This window comes from Callospermophilus lateralis, chromosome 1 (assembly GCF_048772815.1).
Source record: "Callospermophilus lateralis isolate mCalLat2 chromosome 1, mCalLat2.hap1, whole genome shotgun sequence".
Classification (NCBI taxonomy): Eukaryota; Metazoa; Chordata; class Mammalia; order Rodentia; family Sciuridae; genus Callospermophilus; species Callospermophilus lateralis.
Window position 1 is genome coordinate 89,889,867 of NC_135305.1, and position 23,412 is coordinate 89,913,278.

At 39.3% G+C, this 23,412-nt stretch overlaps 1 protein-coding gene across 2 annotated transcripts in view; it reads left to right on the top strand.

Moving 5' to 3' along the window:
- The window catches only part of Bmper (BMP binding endothelial regulator), a 235,002-nt gene that overhangs the window by 133,897 nt on the left and 77,693 nt on the right, over positions 1-23,412 (top strand). For both annotated transcript variants that reach the window (XM_076863824.2, XM_076863834.2), the window contains exons 8-11: positions 4,369-4,478; positions 7,314-7,454; positions 9,704-9,808; positions 13,607-13,652. In XM_076863824.2, coding sequence (XP_076719939.2) covers positions 4,369-4,478; positions 7,314-7,454; positions 9,704-9,808; positions 13,607-13,652 — 402 coding nt within the window. The remainder of the gene's footprint in view (positions 1-4,368; positions 4,479-7,313; positions 7,455-9,703; positions 9,809-13,606; positions 13,653-23,412) is intronic.

The following is a 23,412-nucleotide window of genomic DNA, read 5'->3' on the forward strand; positions in this document are numbered from 1 at the left end:
GAAAGTTCAAGCACTTTCTTATTGAGCATTTGGTGTGTACCAACCTAGGCAACATATGAGGGACATTTTATGTGCTTTTCCCTCATTTAATCTTTCCAATAAGCTGTGAAATATAGTTTCTAAAAATAGAATTCCTGTGTGTCATGTGGGAGCTATTATCAATTTTATTGTACTGTATTCCTTTAGAATCTTCAGGGATCCTTGGGGTGGGTGGCTAACTTTGTCCCTAATCACCTCTGGGTTTGTGTTCCTGCTCCTGATATTTCTCTTGATTTCGCTTCCATTTTCTTTTTTATAAATTTTCATACCATTTTTTTTCTTTCAGAGACCCCCCTGGCCCCAGTTTTTTTTACATTCTATGATGCCATTGAATCAAAGATTGTTTATCATATTTTATTGAAGGTTTGAATCCAACAAGGGTGATTATTCTACAAAGAATCATGGGAACACATTGAAATAAAATATTAAGTTCCCTTGTTCTAAAAATGTCTTAATTATTTTGATTTTGGGAAAATTTCACTGATTGTCTTTTCTATTTGGGCTCCAGTCTCTTGTTAGTTACCATTCACATCCTCTCCTTGAGTCTTCTTTCTTTCATAATTTGCTTTCTCCAACTCCAAAGCCTCCTGATGATTTCTTTCTATCATTCACAGATTACTAGAGCCATACCCCAAAGTCTATTCTCTTTTTATAATCAAATTGGCAAATGGAGATATTTTATTAAACTAAGATAGTTTTCTCCTTTTGAGGGATTCCACTGTAATTTTATCTAACAACATTTACCTGTCTGATACATGCGCAAACACTTTTGGAGTAAATATGAAATAATTAGAAGAACAAAAAGAACTGTTTAGACACACCCGATAAAAGGCATTTCCATATGCATGTGTGCTTTCTGGGTTGCCAATGTGTATTTGTGCTCCTGGAGTTAAATTAGCTAGTTCAGTGTGATAGAAGTCACCTGGCTGAGGGTCATGGCAGAAGTACTGTTTGAGCTAAGCAGAAAAGCCATCACAAAGGAAGTGGTGTTTGGACCAGGCAGGCCTCAAAGATAAGTAGGCTTGATTAAGGCTTTGAAGCTGATTCTCTGGGCATGCTAAGTCAACTTAGAAGTTTCCCACATGAGCAATGGCTGTTGTATTGAATGCAGATTTTTCTGATCATTTGTGGTTTTAAGATGGACTACAAAAGGAACAGTGAGTTTTGGGAAACTTGAAAAATCACAATTCCCTCAAATGAGAGCTTTTTTGGTTAGGCTAAACCACAGTGGAATGATGTGGCAATGGCTTAAATCAGGCTGTCCAAGGAGACACAGAACCACTCCCTGGACTGTTTTATCTTAAGTTGGGCCATGATGAATTTGGGATTAAGGTAAGATTTCGTGTTCTTTGATGGTGAACTGAAACATATACACACAACAAAAGACAGAAGGAAAAAAGTAAACATGAGGATGCTTTGTAAATGCTGAAATCTTCGTCTAATTATTTGACTGGTTGGGTATTGATTTACTCGTATATTTTCCCCTGACCAGGATTTCTGCACATGATATATCTCTACCTCTTGCATTACAACATTCTTTTCCTTGATTTTCTCAGTTTTAATGAGTGGTCTTGTCGGAGGTCAGCATATACAGAGTAGCACCTAGTGCTCATCTCAGGGTGACCCAACCCATATATTTGAATTAGATCACCATTAATAATAATAATTATTAACATCTGCCATTTATTGGGTATATTAATGAGTTCCAGGCACTGTGCTAAGAGCTTTATATTCGTAGTTAGAGGTTAAATTTATATTTTAGTGAGGAATGATTTAAGCTATTGGTTTTGTTTGTTCAGGAGGATGAAAACATTGAAGAGTCTGTTTGTGCAATCAGTTGACAGATTGACCCATCAATAGATCCATTCACCCTTCATTCAGCCATCTGTCTACCTGTTCAACAATATTGAGCACAGTAGTGATAGTGCAACCAGCAGTCTGTGGGAGAAGAGGAAGGGCCATTCGTTCAAAGAGGTAGCGGACCTCTGGGGAGGGAACATGGACCTCCGCCATGAAAAAGATGCATTTTGATTGGTAGAGATGAAAGCTTCTTCACAGAGCATTCTATCTAGTCTTTTGCCTTTTGCCAAAGAGGATTTGAGGTTACTTACAAAATACCTGAAGCACACATAGAGAAAAGATAGGCAAAAGACAAGTCTAATGATTAAAATTTAAAAAATTCTTAAACTGAAGCAGATCTATTTTTACTTCTTAATGGACAGAAATATATCTGGTGGATAGTTTAAAAAGAGAATAATGCTTAAATTTGTGAAAAATAATTTCACCATCCTTTGTGCACTAAAAACAAATATAAAACTTTCCAGGGATATTTTTTATAATTTCCTAAAATTAAGGTGTATTTTGACAGAAGGAATTATAATGGGATGGGCCAAATCCATGGAACTCAGGATATACATAGCTTTCTGACTTGTTTTGGCTAACTCTGGAGGAATATTTAAGGAAAGGTTGAATTTTGTATTTCGAAGGCAACCCTCACATTTAGTGTACAAGTTCTCAGGAAGTTCAAGGGACTTGTGACTTCTGTGTGCAAGTATGCCTGTGTTAATTGGAATATTGGCAATGCAATGATTATACTAAATTTTGTCTAACTGTGAAAGAGTTTTCATTTAGTATGAGCACTGCAGATGGAAGTGGTAATATGACACAGTGATGTTGTTGATGCCATTTTATTAGTGATGTTAGTGAGGACAGGAAAAATAACACTCAGGGTCATAAGGGAGTCCATATGTGGGGACCTGAATTATAATGCACTAGTCATCTTTTGAAGGCTAACACATTCATTTCTCATAGTGAGAACCAAACTAATTATTTAGCTGCTCTGCATTATACTTTAGCATCTTGGCCTTTGGGTTGACTCTCATAAGAAGCTGTTTTTTTTTTTTTTTTTTTTTTTTTTTTTAAATTTTAAACTCCCACTAATGGTATTTTCAACAAAACTGATTCTGAGAATAGTACTTAGTATGTATTTATGTATGCATTTTCAGAACTTTATTGGACTTACTGATAGAGATTGCTACTAATATATTTTTTTTAATAAAGAGAAAGAGGACTGTGAATTTAAATTTGATGAGTGAATGTGAATTGTTGGTTTCTTAGTCTTAAAGTAACATTTTAGAGATCATCTTGATGTGCTTTAGGGAATAGATACTCAAATGTTGAAAGAAAGGAGGAATTGGATTTTACTCCTCATTTAGGATTGCTTTTGGGGTCCTTTTCATTGTCAGTCCAATCTTCATATCAAGGAGAAACCGAAATAATTCTGCAGAGACACTATGCCCGGGAAGGGTGGGACACTTGGCCTGTTGGAGGTTGAGTCCTGCCTCTGTGCACCTTTTGATTGAGATTTGCCTTTTATGCTTTTGTGTCCTTTTTTAACTGAGAGTCTGTGATAATCTGTTCAGACTGCTACAGTAACCTTCCACCAGCTGGGTAGCTTTTAAGCAGCAGAAATATTTTTACCACTGTTCTGCAGGTTGGGAAGTCCAAGATCAAGGAGCCCACTGATTGTGTGTATGGTAAGGGCCCACTTCTGGCTCATAATTGATGCCTTTTTGCTGTGTCCTCACCTGGTAGAAGGGGTAAAGGGTCCCTATTAGGCTTCTTTTATAAGAGTACTAATGCCATTCATGCAAGCTTCACCCTCATGACCTCATCATCTCTCAAAATCCCGTCTCTGGATACCCGCACATTGCGCTTTGGTTTCAAGATTTGAGTTTTGTGGGGACATGAATGTTTAGACCCTAACAGGTGCTATTTCATCAGTTATTTTTGCTAATTCTAGTCCTTGAGATATCTTGACTGTGTCCTGGTCTGTCTACCCTCCTGCTAGGGGATAGGGGGATAGGGGGATAGTTTTACTTGTTCTTTCAGAAGTAGCTCAGGCATCACATCCTCCAAGAAGTCTTATGTGAGCTCCCTGTCCCCACAGTTCCCATGTTGGCTTCTTTCCAGAACTTACCATGTTGTTGGAATGAAATGATATTTTGTGTGTTCTGCTTCCTAGTGGACGGTAAGCCCAATGAGGGATGATTATATCTGTGACATCTTGGTTCTCGATAAAGAACATGTAATAATGATTTGTCAGACTTGCCAGGTTCATTGTGGAATCAGGCTTTTAAACAATGACTCTTTAATTAAATGATTCCTGGGGATCTCCTGGGCACATCTGACCTACGACTCTATTTTTGAGCACCAGTTTTACCTGGTCTTATGAGAGTGTTTAACAGTTCTGTGATCTAATCGTTGATGACAAAATAAGACATCGCTGGCTTCTGGCTTCCTTACCCTGTGCTCTTGCTTCCCCCCCAGGTCAGAGAAAAGTGTTCGACCTTCCTTTTGGGAGCTGCCTCTTTCGCAGTGATGTTTATGACAATGGATCCTCTTTTCTGTATGACAACTGTACAGCATGCACCTGTAAGGTAAGACTGTGGGGAGGGGCCATGGCATATGGACAGACATTTGGGTTTTCAGTGTCAGAGCCAAGGCAATGGTGTTTTATTTATAGGGCGTGGGGCATTACTGGTGTCATTTTAGAAGTAGAATTATGCTCGAGGTCACAAGGAAGATCATACAGAGGTCCCACTTTAAATTCACTGTCATCTTCTGAGGATCAACAAGCTAGCTCTTGGTGGTGAGAGCCACACTCTGAAGGGCTATCCTGAGGATTCTCTAAAGTCAGACAGATACACGTGGCAGTGTTTTCTGGCTCTAATTATCCAAAATTAATTCTGCAACATACCTGCCGATGAAAATGGCTTTAATCACATTCAAGAGAAAAAAAGCATACATTTACAGTTCACCACAGAGATGAACCTGGCAGTTTGGAAAGAGTATTCATGTGTTGTTCATTGTACCGTGTCTTACTTAAGCCTCTGGTCACTTTTCTCAAAAGGCAACTGGAAGTCTGATTCAAAGTCAAGAAAGAATTCCACAGCTTCAGAATTCTAAAGGGACACACATCACATACTCATAACCTGTTCTTCTGCAGTGTATTTTATTTGAAACCAAGAAGAGAAATATTTATCATGGAGGGCTTTAGGATCATTCATTAGTTAGTTAACACATACATCTGTGTGACATAAGTTTGAGTAATATATTTTGGTGGTGAGGGCTGCTATTGTTTTATTTTTAATAGCTAAAGAGCTAGAGAAGGAAAACAGGAGCTTTGCTAAATGTTGGTATGAGTCAATAGGTAGGATTAGAGTTTAGAAGTTCTTTTAATTAATTTTTTCTTTTTAGATATACATGACAGTTGAATGCATTTTGGCACATTATGCATATATGGAGTATAACTTATTCTAATTAGGATCCTATTCTTGAGGTTATACATGTAGAGTTACCCTGGTTGGTATTAAAATACAAGGAAAGTTATGTCCGATTAATTCTACTGTTCTTCCTATTTGCCTCTCCCTTCCTTCCCTTCGTTCCCCTTTGTCTAATCCAATGGACTTCTTGATTACTTGAGACAGGCTTTGATAGCATGCACCACTTCAGTGGGGTGGCTGGGTAAGGTCTGCATGCTCTGTTCTCTGACAAAGATTATAAAGAAAACCCCAAGCCTGAGAATATTTCCCTGAGGTGCCTTCCTTCTTCTATGATTTGCATTTTCCTATGCTAAATGTATACCAGCTCCTTCCATTGGGTTTGTCTTCTGTCCTAAGGACTTCTTTTCCCCACTAGAAACTTAACACATTACAGCTTCTTCTGGGGCAACTGAGCCTTTGCCAAAAGACATCCCATTCCTAATTCTCTCGGTTGCTGGGGAGCCAGGTGTTCCCTGAACAGCACTTTGGGTCTCATGGATTCTGTGAGAGGTAATAGATAATATATCCCAATACACAATAAGAACTGTAATTAATACTTCTTTAAGAGCCTGGCTTATCAGAGTAGTAATTCACAGTTACCTTGAGTGTGTGGGTGCTTGAAGAATCAGGCTGCCATCATTGTGGGTAACTGGTATTATTTTCTGTCAGCTTAGAAAGTCTCTCTCCAGCATCTTCATCCAGTGCTTCTCAGATTTCCAGGGCAGGTGCAGAAAACTGTTTCATAATTATTTGAATTTAGTATGGTTTCAGATCTCTCTGCCTTACAATCTGATGATCTCTCCACCCGCAGGCCCTCACATTCTTTAAATCTGATTAGTACACTCTTCACCCATGATAGATCATCTCAGATATCATCTCTTCCAGAGAAGCGTTCCCTTATATCTCTACACTTTTACACTTTGTGTCTGGCACATTTTATTACGACTAATTTGTTTACAAGATTAACTACCCTTTTACATTCTAGGCCTCTTGAGGACAGAAATACATTCATTCATTTTTGTATTCTTATTGCTTAATCAGTGCTAGGCACATAGTACAGTGTGTGACACCACACGTGTGCGCTCACACACACACACACACACACACAGTTGGATTCATAGTGATCTATGCAGGATCTGAGAGCTGGTGAATGCCCATTGTTCAAACTAGAATTCAAGACATTTGGTTTGACAAATAATTATTTTTTTTTCAATTTATAAGTTGGCTTCTAATAATGCCTATGTGTCATTTTACTTTTATATGTACAGTCAGCCTAAGAAGTAATCAGTAGAATAGCATTTTGATTTTTAAAAAAATCAAACCATGTTCTTTTAAGTTACAGATATAAGTCAGTATCCTCCAGAGGCTAAATGGCCTGGTCAAGGTCATGTCTTTTACAGTAGAGCTCTAGAACCCAGGTCCAGTTTTGGAATTATTTATTCAGTTTCTTCATGAACATAGAACACATGTGAGCACTTTCATCTTGAGGTGGTATGTTGGCTCTTAATTTTTACTCTGTGATCAAAGATGTCTGTTTTTATGTTCAATGCTAAATGGTGACATAAAGCCAAGGAATAGACTCAAGAAAGCTCTGTTAATGCAGAATGTGAAAGAGCAGAAGGCAAGGAGGAAGCTGGCTGACTCTTGGTGAACGGAGCTTTCTTGCCACATACTGGCTGGAGAAAATCAGTTTCTTGAGCACAAGGTGCAAACCATTGGAACTTAGGAGTATGTGCCAAATGCTCCACAGCTCCCTCATAGTCCAGGTCAGATATTAATCAACAGGTAACATTTTGAAGTGAATTAAAGATTTATTGCAACACATTAAAAATGGTACCTACAGAATAAGTTTTAGAGGAGTTAGTTGTGGGTTATTAAAGGAAGGCCAAGTAGGAATCTTGGTAGAGGTGAAAGTCATTTGTAATTTCTAATTTGCCTTTGGGCCCCCAGGACTCTACAGTGGTATGTAAGAAGAAGTGCTCTCTCCCTGGTAGCTGTGACAAAGCCAAGGAGGCCTGCTGTGAAGAGTGCCTTCTTAGAGTGCCCCTAGAAGATGTCAAAGTGTGCAAGTTTGGAAACAAGATTTTCCGGGTATGTATGACATGAGCCAACTTTATGGGAACTATTGTACTATCTTGACTATTAAAAAGCTTCAGACATCATGCAATTGGATTATTGTATAATTTGTTTATACATGTACATACATCTGTGTATATACAGTGCGTTCATTTCTATTGCAGTATCATACAAACACATATATGCACTTAGAATCAAGGGTACATAGTAGAAGAGGAGCAACTGTTCAAAAAATATTTGCCTTTGGCTTTATTTTTACTGGAATATTTCAAACCCATAGTGCATTATTGCCCTTGCAAAGGTGGTTAACCAGTGACTGGGGCTGAGCAGAGTATATCCCATGGAAGGTATCCTTGGGGTGCACAAATGTCTGGGAGCATCTCATTCAGCTGGGAATACTCAGGGCCCCTTGTTAAGATGATGACCCTTGTCCACACCCTGATGGATCTTCAGTCTGGTGCTTTTAGAAGTTTTTCAAAATGACTCTTTAACAAAGAGAAGTTTTCTCATCTGTAAGATGTTTAGGTGAGGACACTGATGCAGCAGGTGACTAGCACTATAGTTGAGCAAAGGGGAGAGGCCTGCCCCAGCTGAACTCAGAGGGTTGTCTGTTGGCTGTTTGATAACCCCTCAGGTATGCCTGATGTTACTTTTTGATGGCCATGAATGAAAAGCTGTGCAATGACCTTGTCGGTTTGTTCCAAGGAATTCCCATCTCCCATCTAGTGTCTTTTCCTCAAGGATAGAAGGCATAGCTGTACTCAAAGATGTCACTTCATGGTATGCATGAGAATTGAGAGCCCCAGAGTCAGGCATGTTGCACTGAGCCAGACGTCTACTACACTGACCTGGTGGGATGGAGAGGTCTTAGTTCTCATGGAATCTGCAAGAAGACATGATGTGTCACACCCAGCAAAGGGGCATGCAGGTGTGTCGTATTTACACCAGACTGTCAGAATCACTCATTGTCCTCTTTACACAGTGCCCCTTGGCCTCCAGAACACCAAGATAAAATAGATTCACCATCATGATGGTGTTTTGTGCAAAATTCTTTCAAGTCATTTTGTAAAAAGGTTTTTTGAAATGACTGGGGCCTGAAATAATTTACAGGGTCCCCGCATTCTGGAAATGTATACTCAGAGAAGTTAGAGGTGTCCTCTAAGACAGAGTCAGTCAAGCCTTTTTCATCTGAAAGGTAGCAGAAGGTAGGCAGTCCTTAATATAGCTTTAAAAAGTGAGGAAGAGGAAGAAGAGGAGGCATCACCAAAGATCTGAACTTGTTTTTCTGGATCTACAAGCCCAGGGAGGAATCCTTATTTGTTTTTCCCCCCTTAGGGCCAGCTCTGTAGTCTGTGTTTTTTTTTTTTTTTTTTTAACCCACAAGCATGGATGCACATATCTACCTGTTCTGCTCTGACTGGGCATTTGGAAACTGAAGATTATAAAATTCAATGAACTGAAGAATTTCCTCTAGTAGCTCCTTCTGTGAGCAAGGGTCTAGTCTAGGAATGTTCCGAAGTGCTACCCAACTTTTTGGCTGGAAAGTGCCAGCCAGGCAAGATCAAGCTATGCTTGGATCTTGGAGTCTTTTGCTAGGCTCTGGTTTTTCAGATGGCTCACTGATCAGATATCTGCATAGGCCCTGGAGGTCATTTGAATTAACTTCCATTCTTTTCATGTCCACTGTTATCTGGAACCATGGTACACCTGGGTATAAAGCAACCCCTGCGGACATCTCAATCAACTGCTGGTGCCTGGGATAACTTACAAATTTCAATCCTATCAAAAAGAGGAAAATTAGATTTTTTAAAAAAATCACATTATGTACAAAAGTTCATACTTTGTTGTCTCCTGGGTTTAAAACTACACAATGCATGAGGAGCAAGTGCCAGATGCATACTTAGACATATCAGATTCTTTTTATATCTAGGAGGGAGTACACACACATACACACACACACACCTATACACACATGTAATGTGTGCATCCTGAAATCCCCCTAATCTTTATCTTTTTTATTTTTTTACTTTTTTTTTTTAATTTGTCCTTTTTAGTCACGCATGACATGTATTTTGACCCTAATCTTCATCTTAAATTGTTTTGTTTAAAAATAGACAGATACCACAGAGTCACTTAGTCCAGGGATGGCATTTCTGACTCAGGGTAAGACAAAGACATGCATTTCTGGATGGAGAAATCTCAGCCCATTGGCTTAGCTCCTAAAGCCTTCAGCTGATAATAGAATGCTGTGCTCTGTCATGCAGGATGGAGAGATGTGGTCCTCTGTCAACTGCACCATCTGTGCTTGTGTGAAAGGCAAGACTGAGTGCCGCAAGAAGCAGTGCATTCCCATCAGCAGCTGCCCGCAGGTATGTTTGGAATGCAGGTTGGCTTTCTCTTTACCTTAGTGTCTCGGGAATTGCCCGGTGTGTGGCATGATCTCATGCCATCTTCTGAACACAGACTCTGATCTCTCAAAGTGTTCACATTCCCCAACAGCCAGAAGCTACTTATTAAGCCTCCTTTTTTGCTCTTTCCACTCACAGTTTAGCCTTGCATGAAAATACCACTTGTCTGGCTCTTATCTCGGCTCTCCTACTTCTTAGTGTCTTCTCCCAGTTCTTTATGAAAACAACTTCCACTCTGGTTGAATTTGTCCCCTTGTTTTCTTTCGCTGGGTTTTCTGTTTAACATCATTACCATCTTTGCCTTTTCTTTCCTTCTCTCCCTTCTCAATCACAGCTTTCTGCTCATAGCCAAAGGAATATGTAGTTTTTTTTTTAAAAAAAAATTATTAATCATTCCCCAAAGGGCTTCTCCTGTCTAGCAGCAGCCCAGGCCCCTTTGCTGAGGTTTTCTCTCTCTAACCCTAACCCCCATCCTAGCCCCAGATGGAATAGCATCCTTATGGAAATATCTCTTTTCAAAAACCCATAGTCCAGTGTGTTGAATAAAGCAACCATTATCTTCTAAAGCATGAGCTTCATTAAATTCACCTCAGCTACTTAAAACCTTTCAAGGTTTTATGCATTTGGGGAAATGTCAAACCTATTCAATACCTTCCAGGGAATGAAAAAAAAAAAAAAAAACCACATATCCATATATTCAGGCCATGTCCTCTCTTCTCTGTTATAGACAACTTTTAATTTTATTCACATCTGTTATTATTATAAACAAAAAGTTTCTGTTTTTACTTGAGTGCCAAATGAGGCACAAAAAAACAACAGCTGTTGCCATTGCACAACTGAATAAAGGAGGGAGAGAAAAAGGAAAAAAAAAAAAACCTAATTAGTCTTGCTTTAAAAAGCCTTAGACATAAAATTGAAAACCTCCCATAAAAGAAAAAATAAAAAAAGGAGAGAGAGAAAGAGAGATACAATAAGTAGACTTGAACATGGTCTGCTTATAAATATTCATTAGGAAAAATGGGATCACATCATTTATGCCAGTCCTTGGGGAACCCTCATTGCTAATGAACTCTTGCAGCACATGTTAGTAATAATGGGCTTCCTTATTGTACAAGACAAAAACAGTATGCCGTGCCAAGCTGGTGGCTCAAGTAACTCGCCTCAGCAGGCCGTGGTGGAGTTTCCAGCTTCACTTGAGTTCTGCCACTTGTGTCAGGGTTGATGGTTTTCATTGTCCTCTTGCAGCAGGGAGGTCAATGCTCTTTATGTCACCAATGTCTCTTTAGCGTTCGTTCTGTGTGGGTCACATTCAGGGTTGGGCACATTCAATCCTCCAAGTGAAGCCCTTTCTCTAGCCCCACCCGCTCCATGTCCTCATTTGTGCTCCTGACCAGGCTCCCACCCCAGGGACCACCTTTCTGCTCCTGGGCATCTTTCCAGCGAGTCCTCTGGTTCACAATTTCCCTTCTCAGAAGCCAGCCCGAGGTCTTCAGAAGACAGCTTAGCTCTACCATGGAGATCCTTTTAAAAACCTACTTCTCCTCTATGTCGCCTGGGGAAATTAAAAAAAAAAAAAAAAAAGAAAGAAAGAAAGAAAGCTTCTGTATTGACTGCTCCATCCTTCTTGGCTGCCACACATGTCTTTTTCCAGTATTACGTGCATCTTGTTGAAGAAGGATTTTATGGTTGAATTCCTTGTCTGCCCTTGTTGGCAACTCCGCAAGGGCAAAGGAGTATCAAAGGCTGCAAGGTTTCAGTTGGAGGGTCACAATACTCAGCACCAATGATATGTATTGAGACCTATTCTGTAGTCACAGGAATAGTCTCATTTAACTCCTAAGACCACTCCTCTGAGGTGGCAACTAGACCCTTCTCAAAGATGAGGCTACAGTGTGTCCAGTTTCACAGCTCATTCCTTATAATCCAGGCTTTCCTGATTTCATAGCTTTTCTTGACTTATTTTCTACTGATTTAATGACATGACCACTGCTACTTGCATTTTCTGAAGAAGGGAGGTGGCAGGTCCTGCCAAGATGTAGCTGTTGAGAGTCAAGTCACGTTTGGTTAGGAACTTGACTTTAAACAGCTCTTCTCCATTGGGATCCAGCACCTGACTCCATCTTGGGGACACCATTCTATGAGCCTGGGCTGACCTCATTTGGCTTTGTCTTCAACTGCTTTTGGTCATGAAAAATTAAAGGAGAACTCCTTGCCAAATGGTGATGGATAACACAACTTTGGACAGTGAGAATTTGTTGTGGTGCCTCCAAATGATAGGATGGTAGAATGGGGCTGAATTTGAAGTTTCATTCAAAGTAATCATAGCCTTTAATGTACCATTTCAGGTCTAGTTAATGTAAAAAACAAAAATGAGTGAGACCTAGTTCTGGTTCTTTAATAAATTTAATATTTTTTTAAAAAAATCAATGTAATTGTTTATTTTTAAAACACCTGAAGCTGATTTCATAGCTTTACTTGACTTACCTGAAGCTACTCTTGATGCAAATGGCCAAAAGTGAATGAGTAGTGTATGAGCTTTGTGTGCTGCACCTTGGGCAGCCTTTGTGTGGCCTTTATTTCCTTGCTTCCCTGTGAACAGGGGATAAAGTCATTTGCATTTGGAGTGGTGTCGTGAAATTTAAATGAAATAAAGTATGAGAAATGGATAGCACCCTGTCCAGTATATAGCAGATACTTGATAAATGTTCAATTTTCATAAATATTGAGAACTACAGAGGGTAAATATCTGCAATGGAAAGAATATGACCTTTAGGGTTACCAAAATTAGGCTTAATTTTGTATTCTACCACTGTGTTTCATAACATCAATTTTTTTCATCTATGAAAAGAAAAACAGCTCACAACATTCTTGTACATCTTAATAATAATGATTATAAAAATATCTAATATTCATCAAACAGTGTGTTACAGGTATTGTCTCCTTAAATCCTTATAACTAACTTGATGTTAGGTACCATAAATAAAATATCTAGTATGGTGTTGGTTATATCACAAATTCTCTCTAAATGTCAATCTCTTCTGCAATTCTTTTTCTCTGTGATTAACCACTGAGTCAGAGATAAGGCAATGCCACTCTCTGATATATTTCCTCCTTTAAATGTCATGCATTAAAAAAATGAAAAGACAGGCAATGTAGAATATTGCACTGTATTTCCAGAAAGTTAATGGAAAATTATTCAGCATTTCAGAACTCTCAGCTTCATTGACTTTGCGTAACAATGACTTAAGTTGGAAAGACGAAATCTGACTGAATTTGATCGGTGGCCCATCGGTATCCGTAGGACCAATGAGTTGTAAGCTTGGATTAGTTATTGTTCGGGCTCCTCTACTAAGTGAAGACAGAAGGCCATGGATGGTCTGATGGATTGACAGACAATTCCCATTTTGATGTATATGTACTTGGTCCCCAGAGGAGTTAATTTGGATATCAGTATAAATGTTGAGCCCAGACTGTCTCCATCTTCCCTCCATGTGAGAAAAATCACGCCAGTGAGTCCTTCAGGTCTCATATTTCTTGGAGGATAAAAACAGGAAGGCTTCCTGAATGACTTTGCCGGGTCTTAAAATTTGATACTTGAAACTTCATTTTCACCAGCATCATCACCATCTGGGTATCGAGTTCAAATACAGCTTGGACTGATTTCTTTGGTTTATCTGGTATTAGATTTAAAAAAGAGATTTGTCCTCAGCAGACCCTGTTTCTTAGCACTGACCTTTTGTTTGTTTTTTTCCTGATTAGGGTAAAATTCTCAACAGAAAAGGATGCTGTCCTATTTGCACTGAAAGTAAGTTCATCTCTTTGAAAATATGCTATTAATATTTGTTTGACGTTTTATGATACAACAAGAAAAATAGTGGTGTGAGTTTTCTGCACATTTTAATTCTGTAGGTATAGGATGGGATTATCCTCTCTCCCTACAGACACTTTAAATCAATTGTAATACTCTCACAGAAGCACAATTGAGACAAATGTGGATATTTGCATCAGAATTTGTTGCTATGAGAAATCAAGAAGATAAATGATCTGATGAGGTTTTAAAAAACACCAGATAACTTAATGCACATTTTAACTGCTAATAGCATTTGCAGTCACAGCAGCTAAGATAATGATATCCAGTAAAACCAAACATACATAATCTAGGAAGGATTTTCCTTCTCTCAGTATAAAACCAAACAGCTGCACTTGCTCTTCCCTCACCCCTACCCCCACCTCTTCACCATTTCACCTGGCTGCACACACAGTTGCTGTTGGCAAAGAGATCACAAGAGGTCATTAGGCTGACAATGGGTTTGCAGTTGTTATATTTAACTGAGTTCTTGAAGGTTCTATCTAAACATGGCCTATTCCGAAAGCTGCTGGAGACAGCACTACTGATCACAGGGACAGAGCATAGCAACAGGTGTCATGTTGGCCCCACATGTAGATATATGCCTACATCTATTAGCAAATTGCCATTTTAGTCCTCCTCAAATTCATGTGATTTTGAGATAGCTTTTGGAAGTATTTCATTGAAAGAGGGGGATTAGTAATGCTTTGTCAAATTAGTTCTGATATATGATAAGCAAGATTAACAAAGCCAGAAAATCTATTAGAAAGTATTTAATGAGCCAGTTAGACTTAGAGAAGTGAACTTTCATGGCAGTTGAAACCAATTTTCACATGGGAACGGGTTTGTTTCTTCCATTTATCTAAATATCAGTGTTTACATTGCTAAGAGTAAATTTTTTTTTTGATTGGTTAGTGCCTTTGGACAATAGATAGGCAGAGTCTTTATATATATATGCATATATATGCATACATTAATATTATATATAATTGTTATTATATATCTACTATGTATATTACTATTTTTAGAAATAGCTATAAAACAATTATGTGCTGGATAAAAGTGCTGGTTGAATTAGCATAAAATAAATTATAGATTTAATAAAAGAGCCTCCCTTTGAAGATAATGAAGTACATAAAATAACTCAAAGGAGGCCAATGAAATATGACTTTTAGAGTTCAGAAATTAATGCAGGAAGAATAATTCACTATGAATAACACATCAGTTGATTTAAAAGCATGTCTATAAACTATTAGATTTAATCACCCCCCCCAAAAAAAAAAAAAACTGCTTACACATGGCTCACAGGCTGCCTTTAGCTTAATTCTTTCTGGATGAGCAGTCTTAAGCCTATGTTGATGAAGATTTCCTCTGTATTCAGGCCCAAAGTTGGGTTTGCATTTCCCTATAAAGTGTCTCCTAATTGAAGCAGAAAGATCTCATCAGGACTCCTAATATTTTCTAATTCACCCTTTCAATGTGCCTGAGCACAGTCATATTCTACCTGCCATTATGTGGCTGCTAGGCAAGATCACTGCTTCTCAGCTTCGCAAGAACACATGGTGACCTCGTATGGAAATAGCCCAAATCTTAAATTTCCTGACTTTCTGTTGCAAGGATCACTGACTACTGAGATAGTTGAGAGCAAAGCTAAGTTTCATTATTATTCTCTCCATTATGAGCTGGCCTTTCCATGTCTAGAAGACTGGTGACTTAGAAAAATAGAAAAGAAGAAGAATAAAAACATGGGCCTGATCAAATAGAACTGAGTCTGTGACCTGTTCTATTACATCGTGTGTGGCATGACACATGTAAATGAGCCCATACCTTCCATCACTAAGAGAGGCAACTGGCAAGGGAGAAAGCCACCCAGCTGGAGGGGCACTGGGAGGCCACCGGCTGCACCTGCATCTAGCAGGCCAGAGTTGGAAGAGCCCAGGCATGCAGTTCTCTGTCCAAATCTAAATTATATCATCAGATGGCTATTTCTCAATTTCCTTTGGTGTTCTTTCCATCTGTTTACTCTCACTCCTTCTCCAGCACTTCTTCCATCATTGCTGTAAAACACATTCTATTTGGCGAGGCTCATTTGTGCAGATTCAGTTAAGAGATGGGATGGCTTCCAGTTTTTTAAGCAATGCCCAACTTTTCCTAACACATTCAGGTAGACTTAGTCTGCTGTCCTTTATATATGGGTTAAAGACCTCCTACTTTGAAATTCCTCTATCATTATACTTAGGATCCGGAACAAACCTGAGGACTAATTTTTTTCCTCCTCTGTCAGTTATGAAATCTCTTCTGAGATATGGATTTCTACAATAGAGAAACCGAGGCTGAAACTGCAAATTAAGGCCAATGTTTTCTATAACCAGGATAATGATTTATATTTTATTAAAACACAAATTCTCTCTTGCAAGTGCACGTACACACACACACACACACACACACACACACACACACTTCTCCAGGATTTCAACCTCAGTCTTATTGGCAGTTTGGACAGATAATTCTTTTGAACAGTCACATTTCTGAACTCTACCAACTACATGCTAGTAGTAACCACCTCCCCAAGTTTGTGACAATTCAAATTGAGTTTTTGGGACAAAATTGCCCTGGTTGAGAACCGCAGACACTCCCAAACAGGGGAAAGGGTGTGGGTGAATGAAAAATAAGTCCCCCTGAGGTTAGTGGCAATGATTTACTCTCTATGTTTGTCGATTAGATACAGCAGGAGAGTAAAGTACCCTTTTTCTGATGTAAAAATTGAAAGACCAGCCAGGTGCAGTGGCTCATACCTCTAATCTCAGTGAGTTGGGAGGTTAAAGAAGGAGGATCACAAGTTCCAGGCCAACCTAGGCAATTTAGCAAGGCCTTAAGCAATTTAGTGAGACCCTGTCTTAGAAACTGAAGAAATAAAATAAAATTAAAAAATAAAAAATTTTAAAAAGGGGCTGGGGATATGGCTCAGTGGTTAAATGCCCCTGATTTCAATCCTCAGTACCCAAACCCAAACCAAACCAAAACAACATTAATAAAAAAGAAAGAACAGAAGCCTGAGTTATTCATATGTTTTTATATTTTAATTCCCTAACCCTATGGATTCATAATTAAAACTTGATTGATTAAAAGTGGCTGTCTTTGCTTTCATGGCTAGGAAGTTAGAAACAAATGTGTGGCCCACCTAATGGCATGCAGTTTTTGAATAATAAGGTTACTTCTGACTTTATTGTATTTATCCACTTGTAAGGGTTTTGAATTATTAGTAAATATGCCTCTGCATTTCTTTAATCCTTTTTTTTTGAGAGGAGGCAATAATCTATACATACATACAAAACTGAAATAGATTACAGAGCTCAAATACTCTAACATTTATTTTGATCATCTTTAGTGGTTAAATGAAGGCTCCATCATTTCTAGTAGAGGTGGCATTGCACTGTGTTTCTAAACTCTCACAGAATTTATTTCTGCCTGGGTTCTTCTTAGTCTTGGGAGTGTTTGGAGGCCCTGTCAGATCTCTGAAAGGAGTAGCAAAGAGGAAACTTGAAGTAAATGGGAAACACATTTCAGTAGGCCCCTCTCTGCAGTAGTCAGTGATGATGGTAATTTGCAATTCTGTGGGTAGGGCCCAATAAGGGAGGCACAAAACTGTGGTAGTCCCCATAATAGGACAGTCTTTTTAGGGTTGTTTTGGAGGGTCAATGAGGATTTTCTCAACATTGGGGGAACAAATCCTCTTAAAATCAGACCTGAAGAAAGTATGAAAAGCATTGCTGTCTTTTAATAACTTGGGGCCTACTCTCTTTCTCCCTTTCCAACAGAAAAGAATTAAATTTGGTTTGGATGATTTATTTAAAATAAAATATGTGAAGTGAGCTAAACAAACTTTATAAAGCTTTCGGCAAGTACAGTCTCTGCCAAGGTATGAGGATATCGCCTGAAGCGACTTGGCTTTGCCTTGACTGAGTGTCACGTGACCATGAATTAGGTGCCAAGAGGGCCACTTTTGTTGTGTGAGTGTAGCTTTTGGTTTATGGAAATGTTCTTTTATTGTGTGTTAGCAAATACTTGGTGGACTCTTGACCTAACCACCCCACAGAGACCTGAATTTGATAAGTTCTTCGTTGGCAGAATGTGGGTTTTCAGACTTGGAAATAACACTTAGTATCAAAGTTTTCACTGATAAGAGAGTTGTGTGTGTGTGTGTGTGTGTGTGTGTGTGTGTGTGTGTGCGTGCAGAGAGAGAGAGAGAGAGAGAGAGAGAGAGAGAGAGGGAGGTATTTTGATTATATGAGAGAATTTAATCTCTTAATCATTTATAAGACCAGGGGCAACCAAAGGCAGTCTAGAAGTGGATGGCCACCCCAGGTCTCTCAGATTGCTTCAGCTGTACTTAGAGCTACCTAAAACCAAAGTTCACAGATTACATAACACTGAAGCTGGTAGGGTATGCTGAGCCCAGATGTGCATTTAATTGAAATAACCTCAACTGCACGTCCCACAAGTAACAGGAAATATCAAATTTCAGCAACTCAGGGTGCAAGGACTCTCACAGTTGCCAGGTGACTTTTTAAACCCTCCAAGGGTTAGCTTCCAGCTGTGCACAACTTGGTGCATCTGTGTGAGCTCACTGGCAAGGACCCCATGCCTGCTGCCTGCACCCATGGCAGAGGTGGAATGGGTCCCAGCTAGTTTTGGCAGGTCTTACTTAAGCCCCTGGGATGCCTGCAGGTATCCTCAATTAAATAGGGTAGATGTAGGAGGGGGAATAGAACAACAATTTCATGTATTCCCCTGGAAAAAAAAGCATAATTAAACAATGACCTTGGGGCCTATTTTTATGAGAAATCTCCACTGACAAGAGGTTCTGCAAATTAGTGATTCTGTGTTTGAGCAAGGTTTCTGGCCTCAGAGTCTGTAAGCAACTCCAGGTCCCTTAACCCCGAGAGTCTGTCCTTAACTCAGGAAAGCAAGGAAATTTGAAACCAGAGCTCAAGATGCTTGTAGAATAAGAATTTGTGGTGTTGACTTTAGCCCTGCCAAGGAGGTGTTAAGCTAAGTGGCCACTGAAGTTTCTGCTTGTGCATCTGGAGTTGGGGTTTGATACTTCTCCTGAGGCCAGTGGCAGGCAGAGGTGGCAAATGAAACCGGACCGTGCCACACGCAGCGACCAGGAGATCCCACACTGGGTGAAACAACACTGGGGAGTATAAGGAAATCAGTTTATTTTCTGTGTTACATGGTGCTGTACTGCTCTAAAGGATACTTTCCCTTCAGATTTTTTTGCTGTAAATGGGAGCAGAGTTGATGGAGGAGACTCAGAACTTCAGTGGATCATCTTTTACCCACCACCTAGTGTCACTTTCTTTAGGGTGAACTAGATAATACCATTTACAGTGTTTTAGCACCTTGTAAAATTATAGGTAGTTTACTGGTACTAGTAGGAGTTAGTACTGGGTAAATACTCAATATGTTAGTATTCTGTTCAGTGAACAAAAACCCCAACAAGAACAATTTAGAGAAGGAAAAGTTAATTTTGGGCTCACAGTTTCAGAGGTTTAGCCTGTGGTGGGCCAACTCCGTGGCTTTGGGCCTGAGGTGAAGGAGAACATCATGGCAGAAGGATGTGGTAGTGGAAACCTGCCCTGCTCATGGCAGCCAGGAAGCAGAGAAAGCAGATGAGAAGGGGTTCAGAAGATGAACCCTTCTAGGGCACATCCCCAGTGACCCACCTCCTCAGCCATGTCACCCTCCGCCTCCAGCTTAATTACCTTCTATTTAGTCCATTCAAACTAGGAGGAACTAATCAGGTTTGCAGCTATCATAATCCAATCATTCTACCTCCAAATATTCCAGCATTAACATAGGAGCATTTGGGGGACACCTCATATCCAAACCATAAGTTAACAATGACTATCATCATGATCATCATTGTCTTCATCATCATCCAATAACAATGACAGCAATAATTATAGCAAGGGTAGCCGTACCAGTAGTTAGTATTTATTTAGCATCTGCTACATATCTAAACGTTGTGTGGGTTTTTCCATTTGATCTCATTTGAATCTCATAGCCATCTCATAGCTGTGCAATCTCAACTTTAACAAATGAAGGATAGGAAAGTCAGATAAATTAAAAGCATGAGTTCAGCTAATTCCTTCTTCTTTGAGATGCCAAAACTCAGACTTCTCAGTGTTCTGTGTTCTCTCTTAACTGTATTTTTACTCATTTGGGAGGTTTGCTTCAAAATATACATTGGATTTTTCCAATTTCCTTCTTTATATTCAGGAGTGGAGACTTCTCTTTGAAAGCTGTTGTATTTGCTTACCTTTAAAAACATCTGCATTTATGAAGTCACTTCAGTCTCTGGGGTTACAAATCGTATGTTCTCCCCTTTGCTGAGAGTATGGAGACATGACTCATTGGCTGCACTATTTCTCTTTGCTGTGAAATTCATATTTATGCATGCTTTCCTTCTTTCTCCTACCACTGTCCCTTTCTCTGTTAGTACCCTCAATCACCGTTCCCCTCCTCTGCTCTACCCTTCAGATCTCACTTTAGTTCACAGATCTCTTCTTCCTTAATTACATCTTGTGTAAATGAACAGCTCCACCTTCACAGTCCCTCTTCCACAGTTCTTTCCTCATTTTGGGTTTCAAATTTATCCAAACTTAGAGATCCTTAACATTTATCTCTTCTTCATAAGATGCTAATATGGTAGATCTCAACTTCTAATCTTTTGGAGGAACATGTTCTTCTAGAAAAGTACTGCATTTGAATTTTATTATAGTTGCTACCTTTGAGTCACCAAAGTCTGAGTTGGAAATTTGGATGGAAGGGTTAATGGCTGTTTCCAACCCCTATTTATTGACTGAATTCTGGCATCCACACGATCCCAGCTGCACAGGTTTTGAGCCTTAATGTTATTTCTCATACTTCTGGCATTTCTTTCCCATGTTGGTAATCAGTCATCAAGTCTAGCTGATTGTCTCTTTCTGTTGTTTTCCTAATAAATAATTTCTTTCTCATTCCCACGACAGCCAGACCCTCATCCTATTGCCTGAAACTCACCCCGTCTACTCTCCTTCAGCTCTTTTTGCATCCCACTGTCAGAACCCAAACTTGGCTTTCACAAGAGCCTCCTCCATCTTCCTTTTCTGTTGCAGTTTCCCAACGTTTGTTTTATAAAACACTAGAGCTGAGGGATAGTTTTGAGTAATATTTTCAAAACAAGGTCCTATGATTAAATACATTAGGGAAATGCTGGGTCAAGTAAACTTAAATATGGTTCCTTGCTGCAGAATCCTCAGGGCCCTTTCCATGCCAGTGGGCATGGTAAACTTTTAGGAGGGTGATGGAGTAGAAAGTGCCTCCCAAACTAATTTGAGCTGCAGAGCTTTTAAAATTTATACTTATTTTGGCAGTGCAACAGGCAGGATTGATGTTTCAGAGGAAACACGTTAAGAAATGGTGGTTCTTTGGAATATATTTAAACTTCTCAGGCTGGCCATAAATCTCAGGCCAACTTATTTAGACAGCATGAGTACCTAACATGCACGAAAGGTCTACAAGTCCCAATTCTGGTCAGATTGGTCTCCTCTTCCTCTTGTACAAACTCTCTTCCTTTCTATGTCTGTGACTTACATTCTTCTTTTGGTTTAGAAGGCTAACTTCATTTTAGCTCCTAATTGATACTTCATATGTCTTTATAGACTAGTTCAACTCACATTACATCTTCAATGTGTCTATTATAGTCTTATTCAACCTTACCTTACCCAGCCATAGATATCTATTTGCTGGATTTGCATAACACTTAAAATGTATTTTTCATAATAAAACTAATAATGGGCTTCTACCTGCAAGGTGATTGTCCTTGAATACATGTTATCCATGAATAAACTGAGGTATGCAGGGAGTCTGTACATGATTTAACAGTCAGTACCTGGCAAGACCAGGATTCAAACAAAAGACTATCTTTAAAACAATAAACTCAATGTTGGCAATGCTCAAAGGGGGATTTAATTCTGTAAGCCAGTTTAATTTAGAGATGTGAAATCCAACTCTAGCTCAGGTACACAGCTTTCTTAATTGATAAATACAAAGTTCTGGTGCAAAGAGAAAGAAATTTTAAGCTAAGTATAGTGGCACATACCTGCAATCCCCAGTAACTCAGGAGGCTGAGGCTGAAGGATCACAAATTTGAATCTAGCCGGTCTCAAAATAAAAAATGAAAAGGGGACTGGGGACGTAGTTCAGTGATAAAGCTCCCCTGGGTTCTATCCCCAGTACTGGGGATAAAAGGAGAATTTAGGGTCAGAACTTGGATGATGAGGGTGGAAAATACATCTTCCATAACAAGTTTGTATTAATACTTGTTGAGATTTTAGCATTCTAGAAGGTGCTCTTGGAGCTCACGGATAAAAGGCTGAAACTGGCCCTGACCTTAGGGTTTATAGTTGGAAAGAAGAGATAGGAGCACTTTATAATAGTTTATAATTAACTGCTAGACACATATTCTTAATTTGAAAATCATGGACTCCCAGGGGTCACTGATCAGCCTTGGGACAGAGTGTCTATAAATCTCTTTACTTGAGGGGCTATGCTCATATGCATTTGGGGGAATGAATGTCTAAACATTTCTTCAGATTCTCAAAGAGTTCTGGGACTTCCAACTTGTTAACAACAACAACTGCAGAGGATGCTGGGGCATAGATTGTGTGGAAGCATCAAGTCACAGTGGGGAAGGTACCAGTCTTGGGCCAGAGAGACTGGGTTGGACTCTGTCTTTACTGCTATTGGCTGAGTGATGATGGGCCATAAAGCACCCTTCCTAAACTCATGGCTGAGAAATTAAGGTAATAATATATAGTGTGCAGAGATATAGTGAGGATGAAAGGAGGTACTGAAAATGCAGAAAGCACCCCGGCCTGGTACCTGGCATAGACCGTTTGCTTTACACTAGATGCCATAGCTGTTGCTAAGGTCCCCAGTGGCTTCTGTAACAAATTACCACAAACCTAATGGCTGAAACAACACACAATTATTATCTTACATGTTCTAGAGGTCAGAAGTCAGAGCCTCAAAAAGTTAAAACAAAGTGTTTGGCAGGACTGTGTTCCTTCCTTTTCCAGTTTGTATAGGCTCCCCATTTTCTTTGGCTCCTGGCCCCATCCTCCATCATCAAAGCTAGCATGGAATAGTTTCTATACTGTATCATTGTGACACATATGTTCCTGCCTTCCTCTTTCTCTATGGATCCTTGTGATTGCTTTCATCCCTCTCAGATCATCCAGGATAAGCTCCCTGATAAAGGTCAGCTAATGGTCAGCCTTGATTCCATCTTTAGACTTCATTTTGTCTTGCCATTTACATTACACATCCATGGTTCTGGGCATTAGGATGTGGATATCTTTGGAGAACCATTACTCTGTCAAACACGCTTGCCATTTTATGAATTAGAAATAATTTCTCTTCTTGCTTTTTGATTCTTACAATACATTTTAGTGAGGTAGGTTTTCTCTGTTCATCGGGAAAAAAAAAATCAGATTTACACAGAGGGGAATGATATTGCTGCCCATGTATTTGAATTCATAGATTTGAATTTCTTAGTATACTCTCTCGGCACCAGATGTAGCTCCACATAATATTTCCCAATTTTCATATTTTTTTCTAATAATCTCTTTGTTCTGAAAGCATTCATAAAGTATTCAATTAATTGATT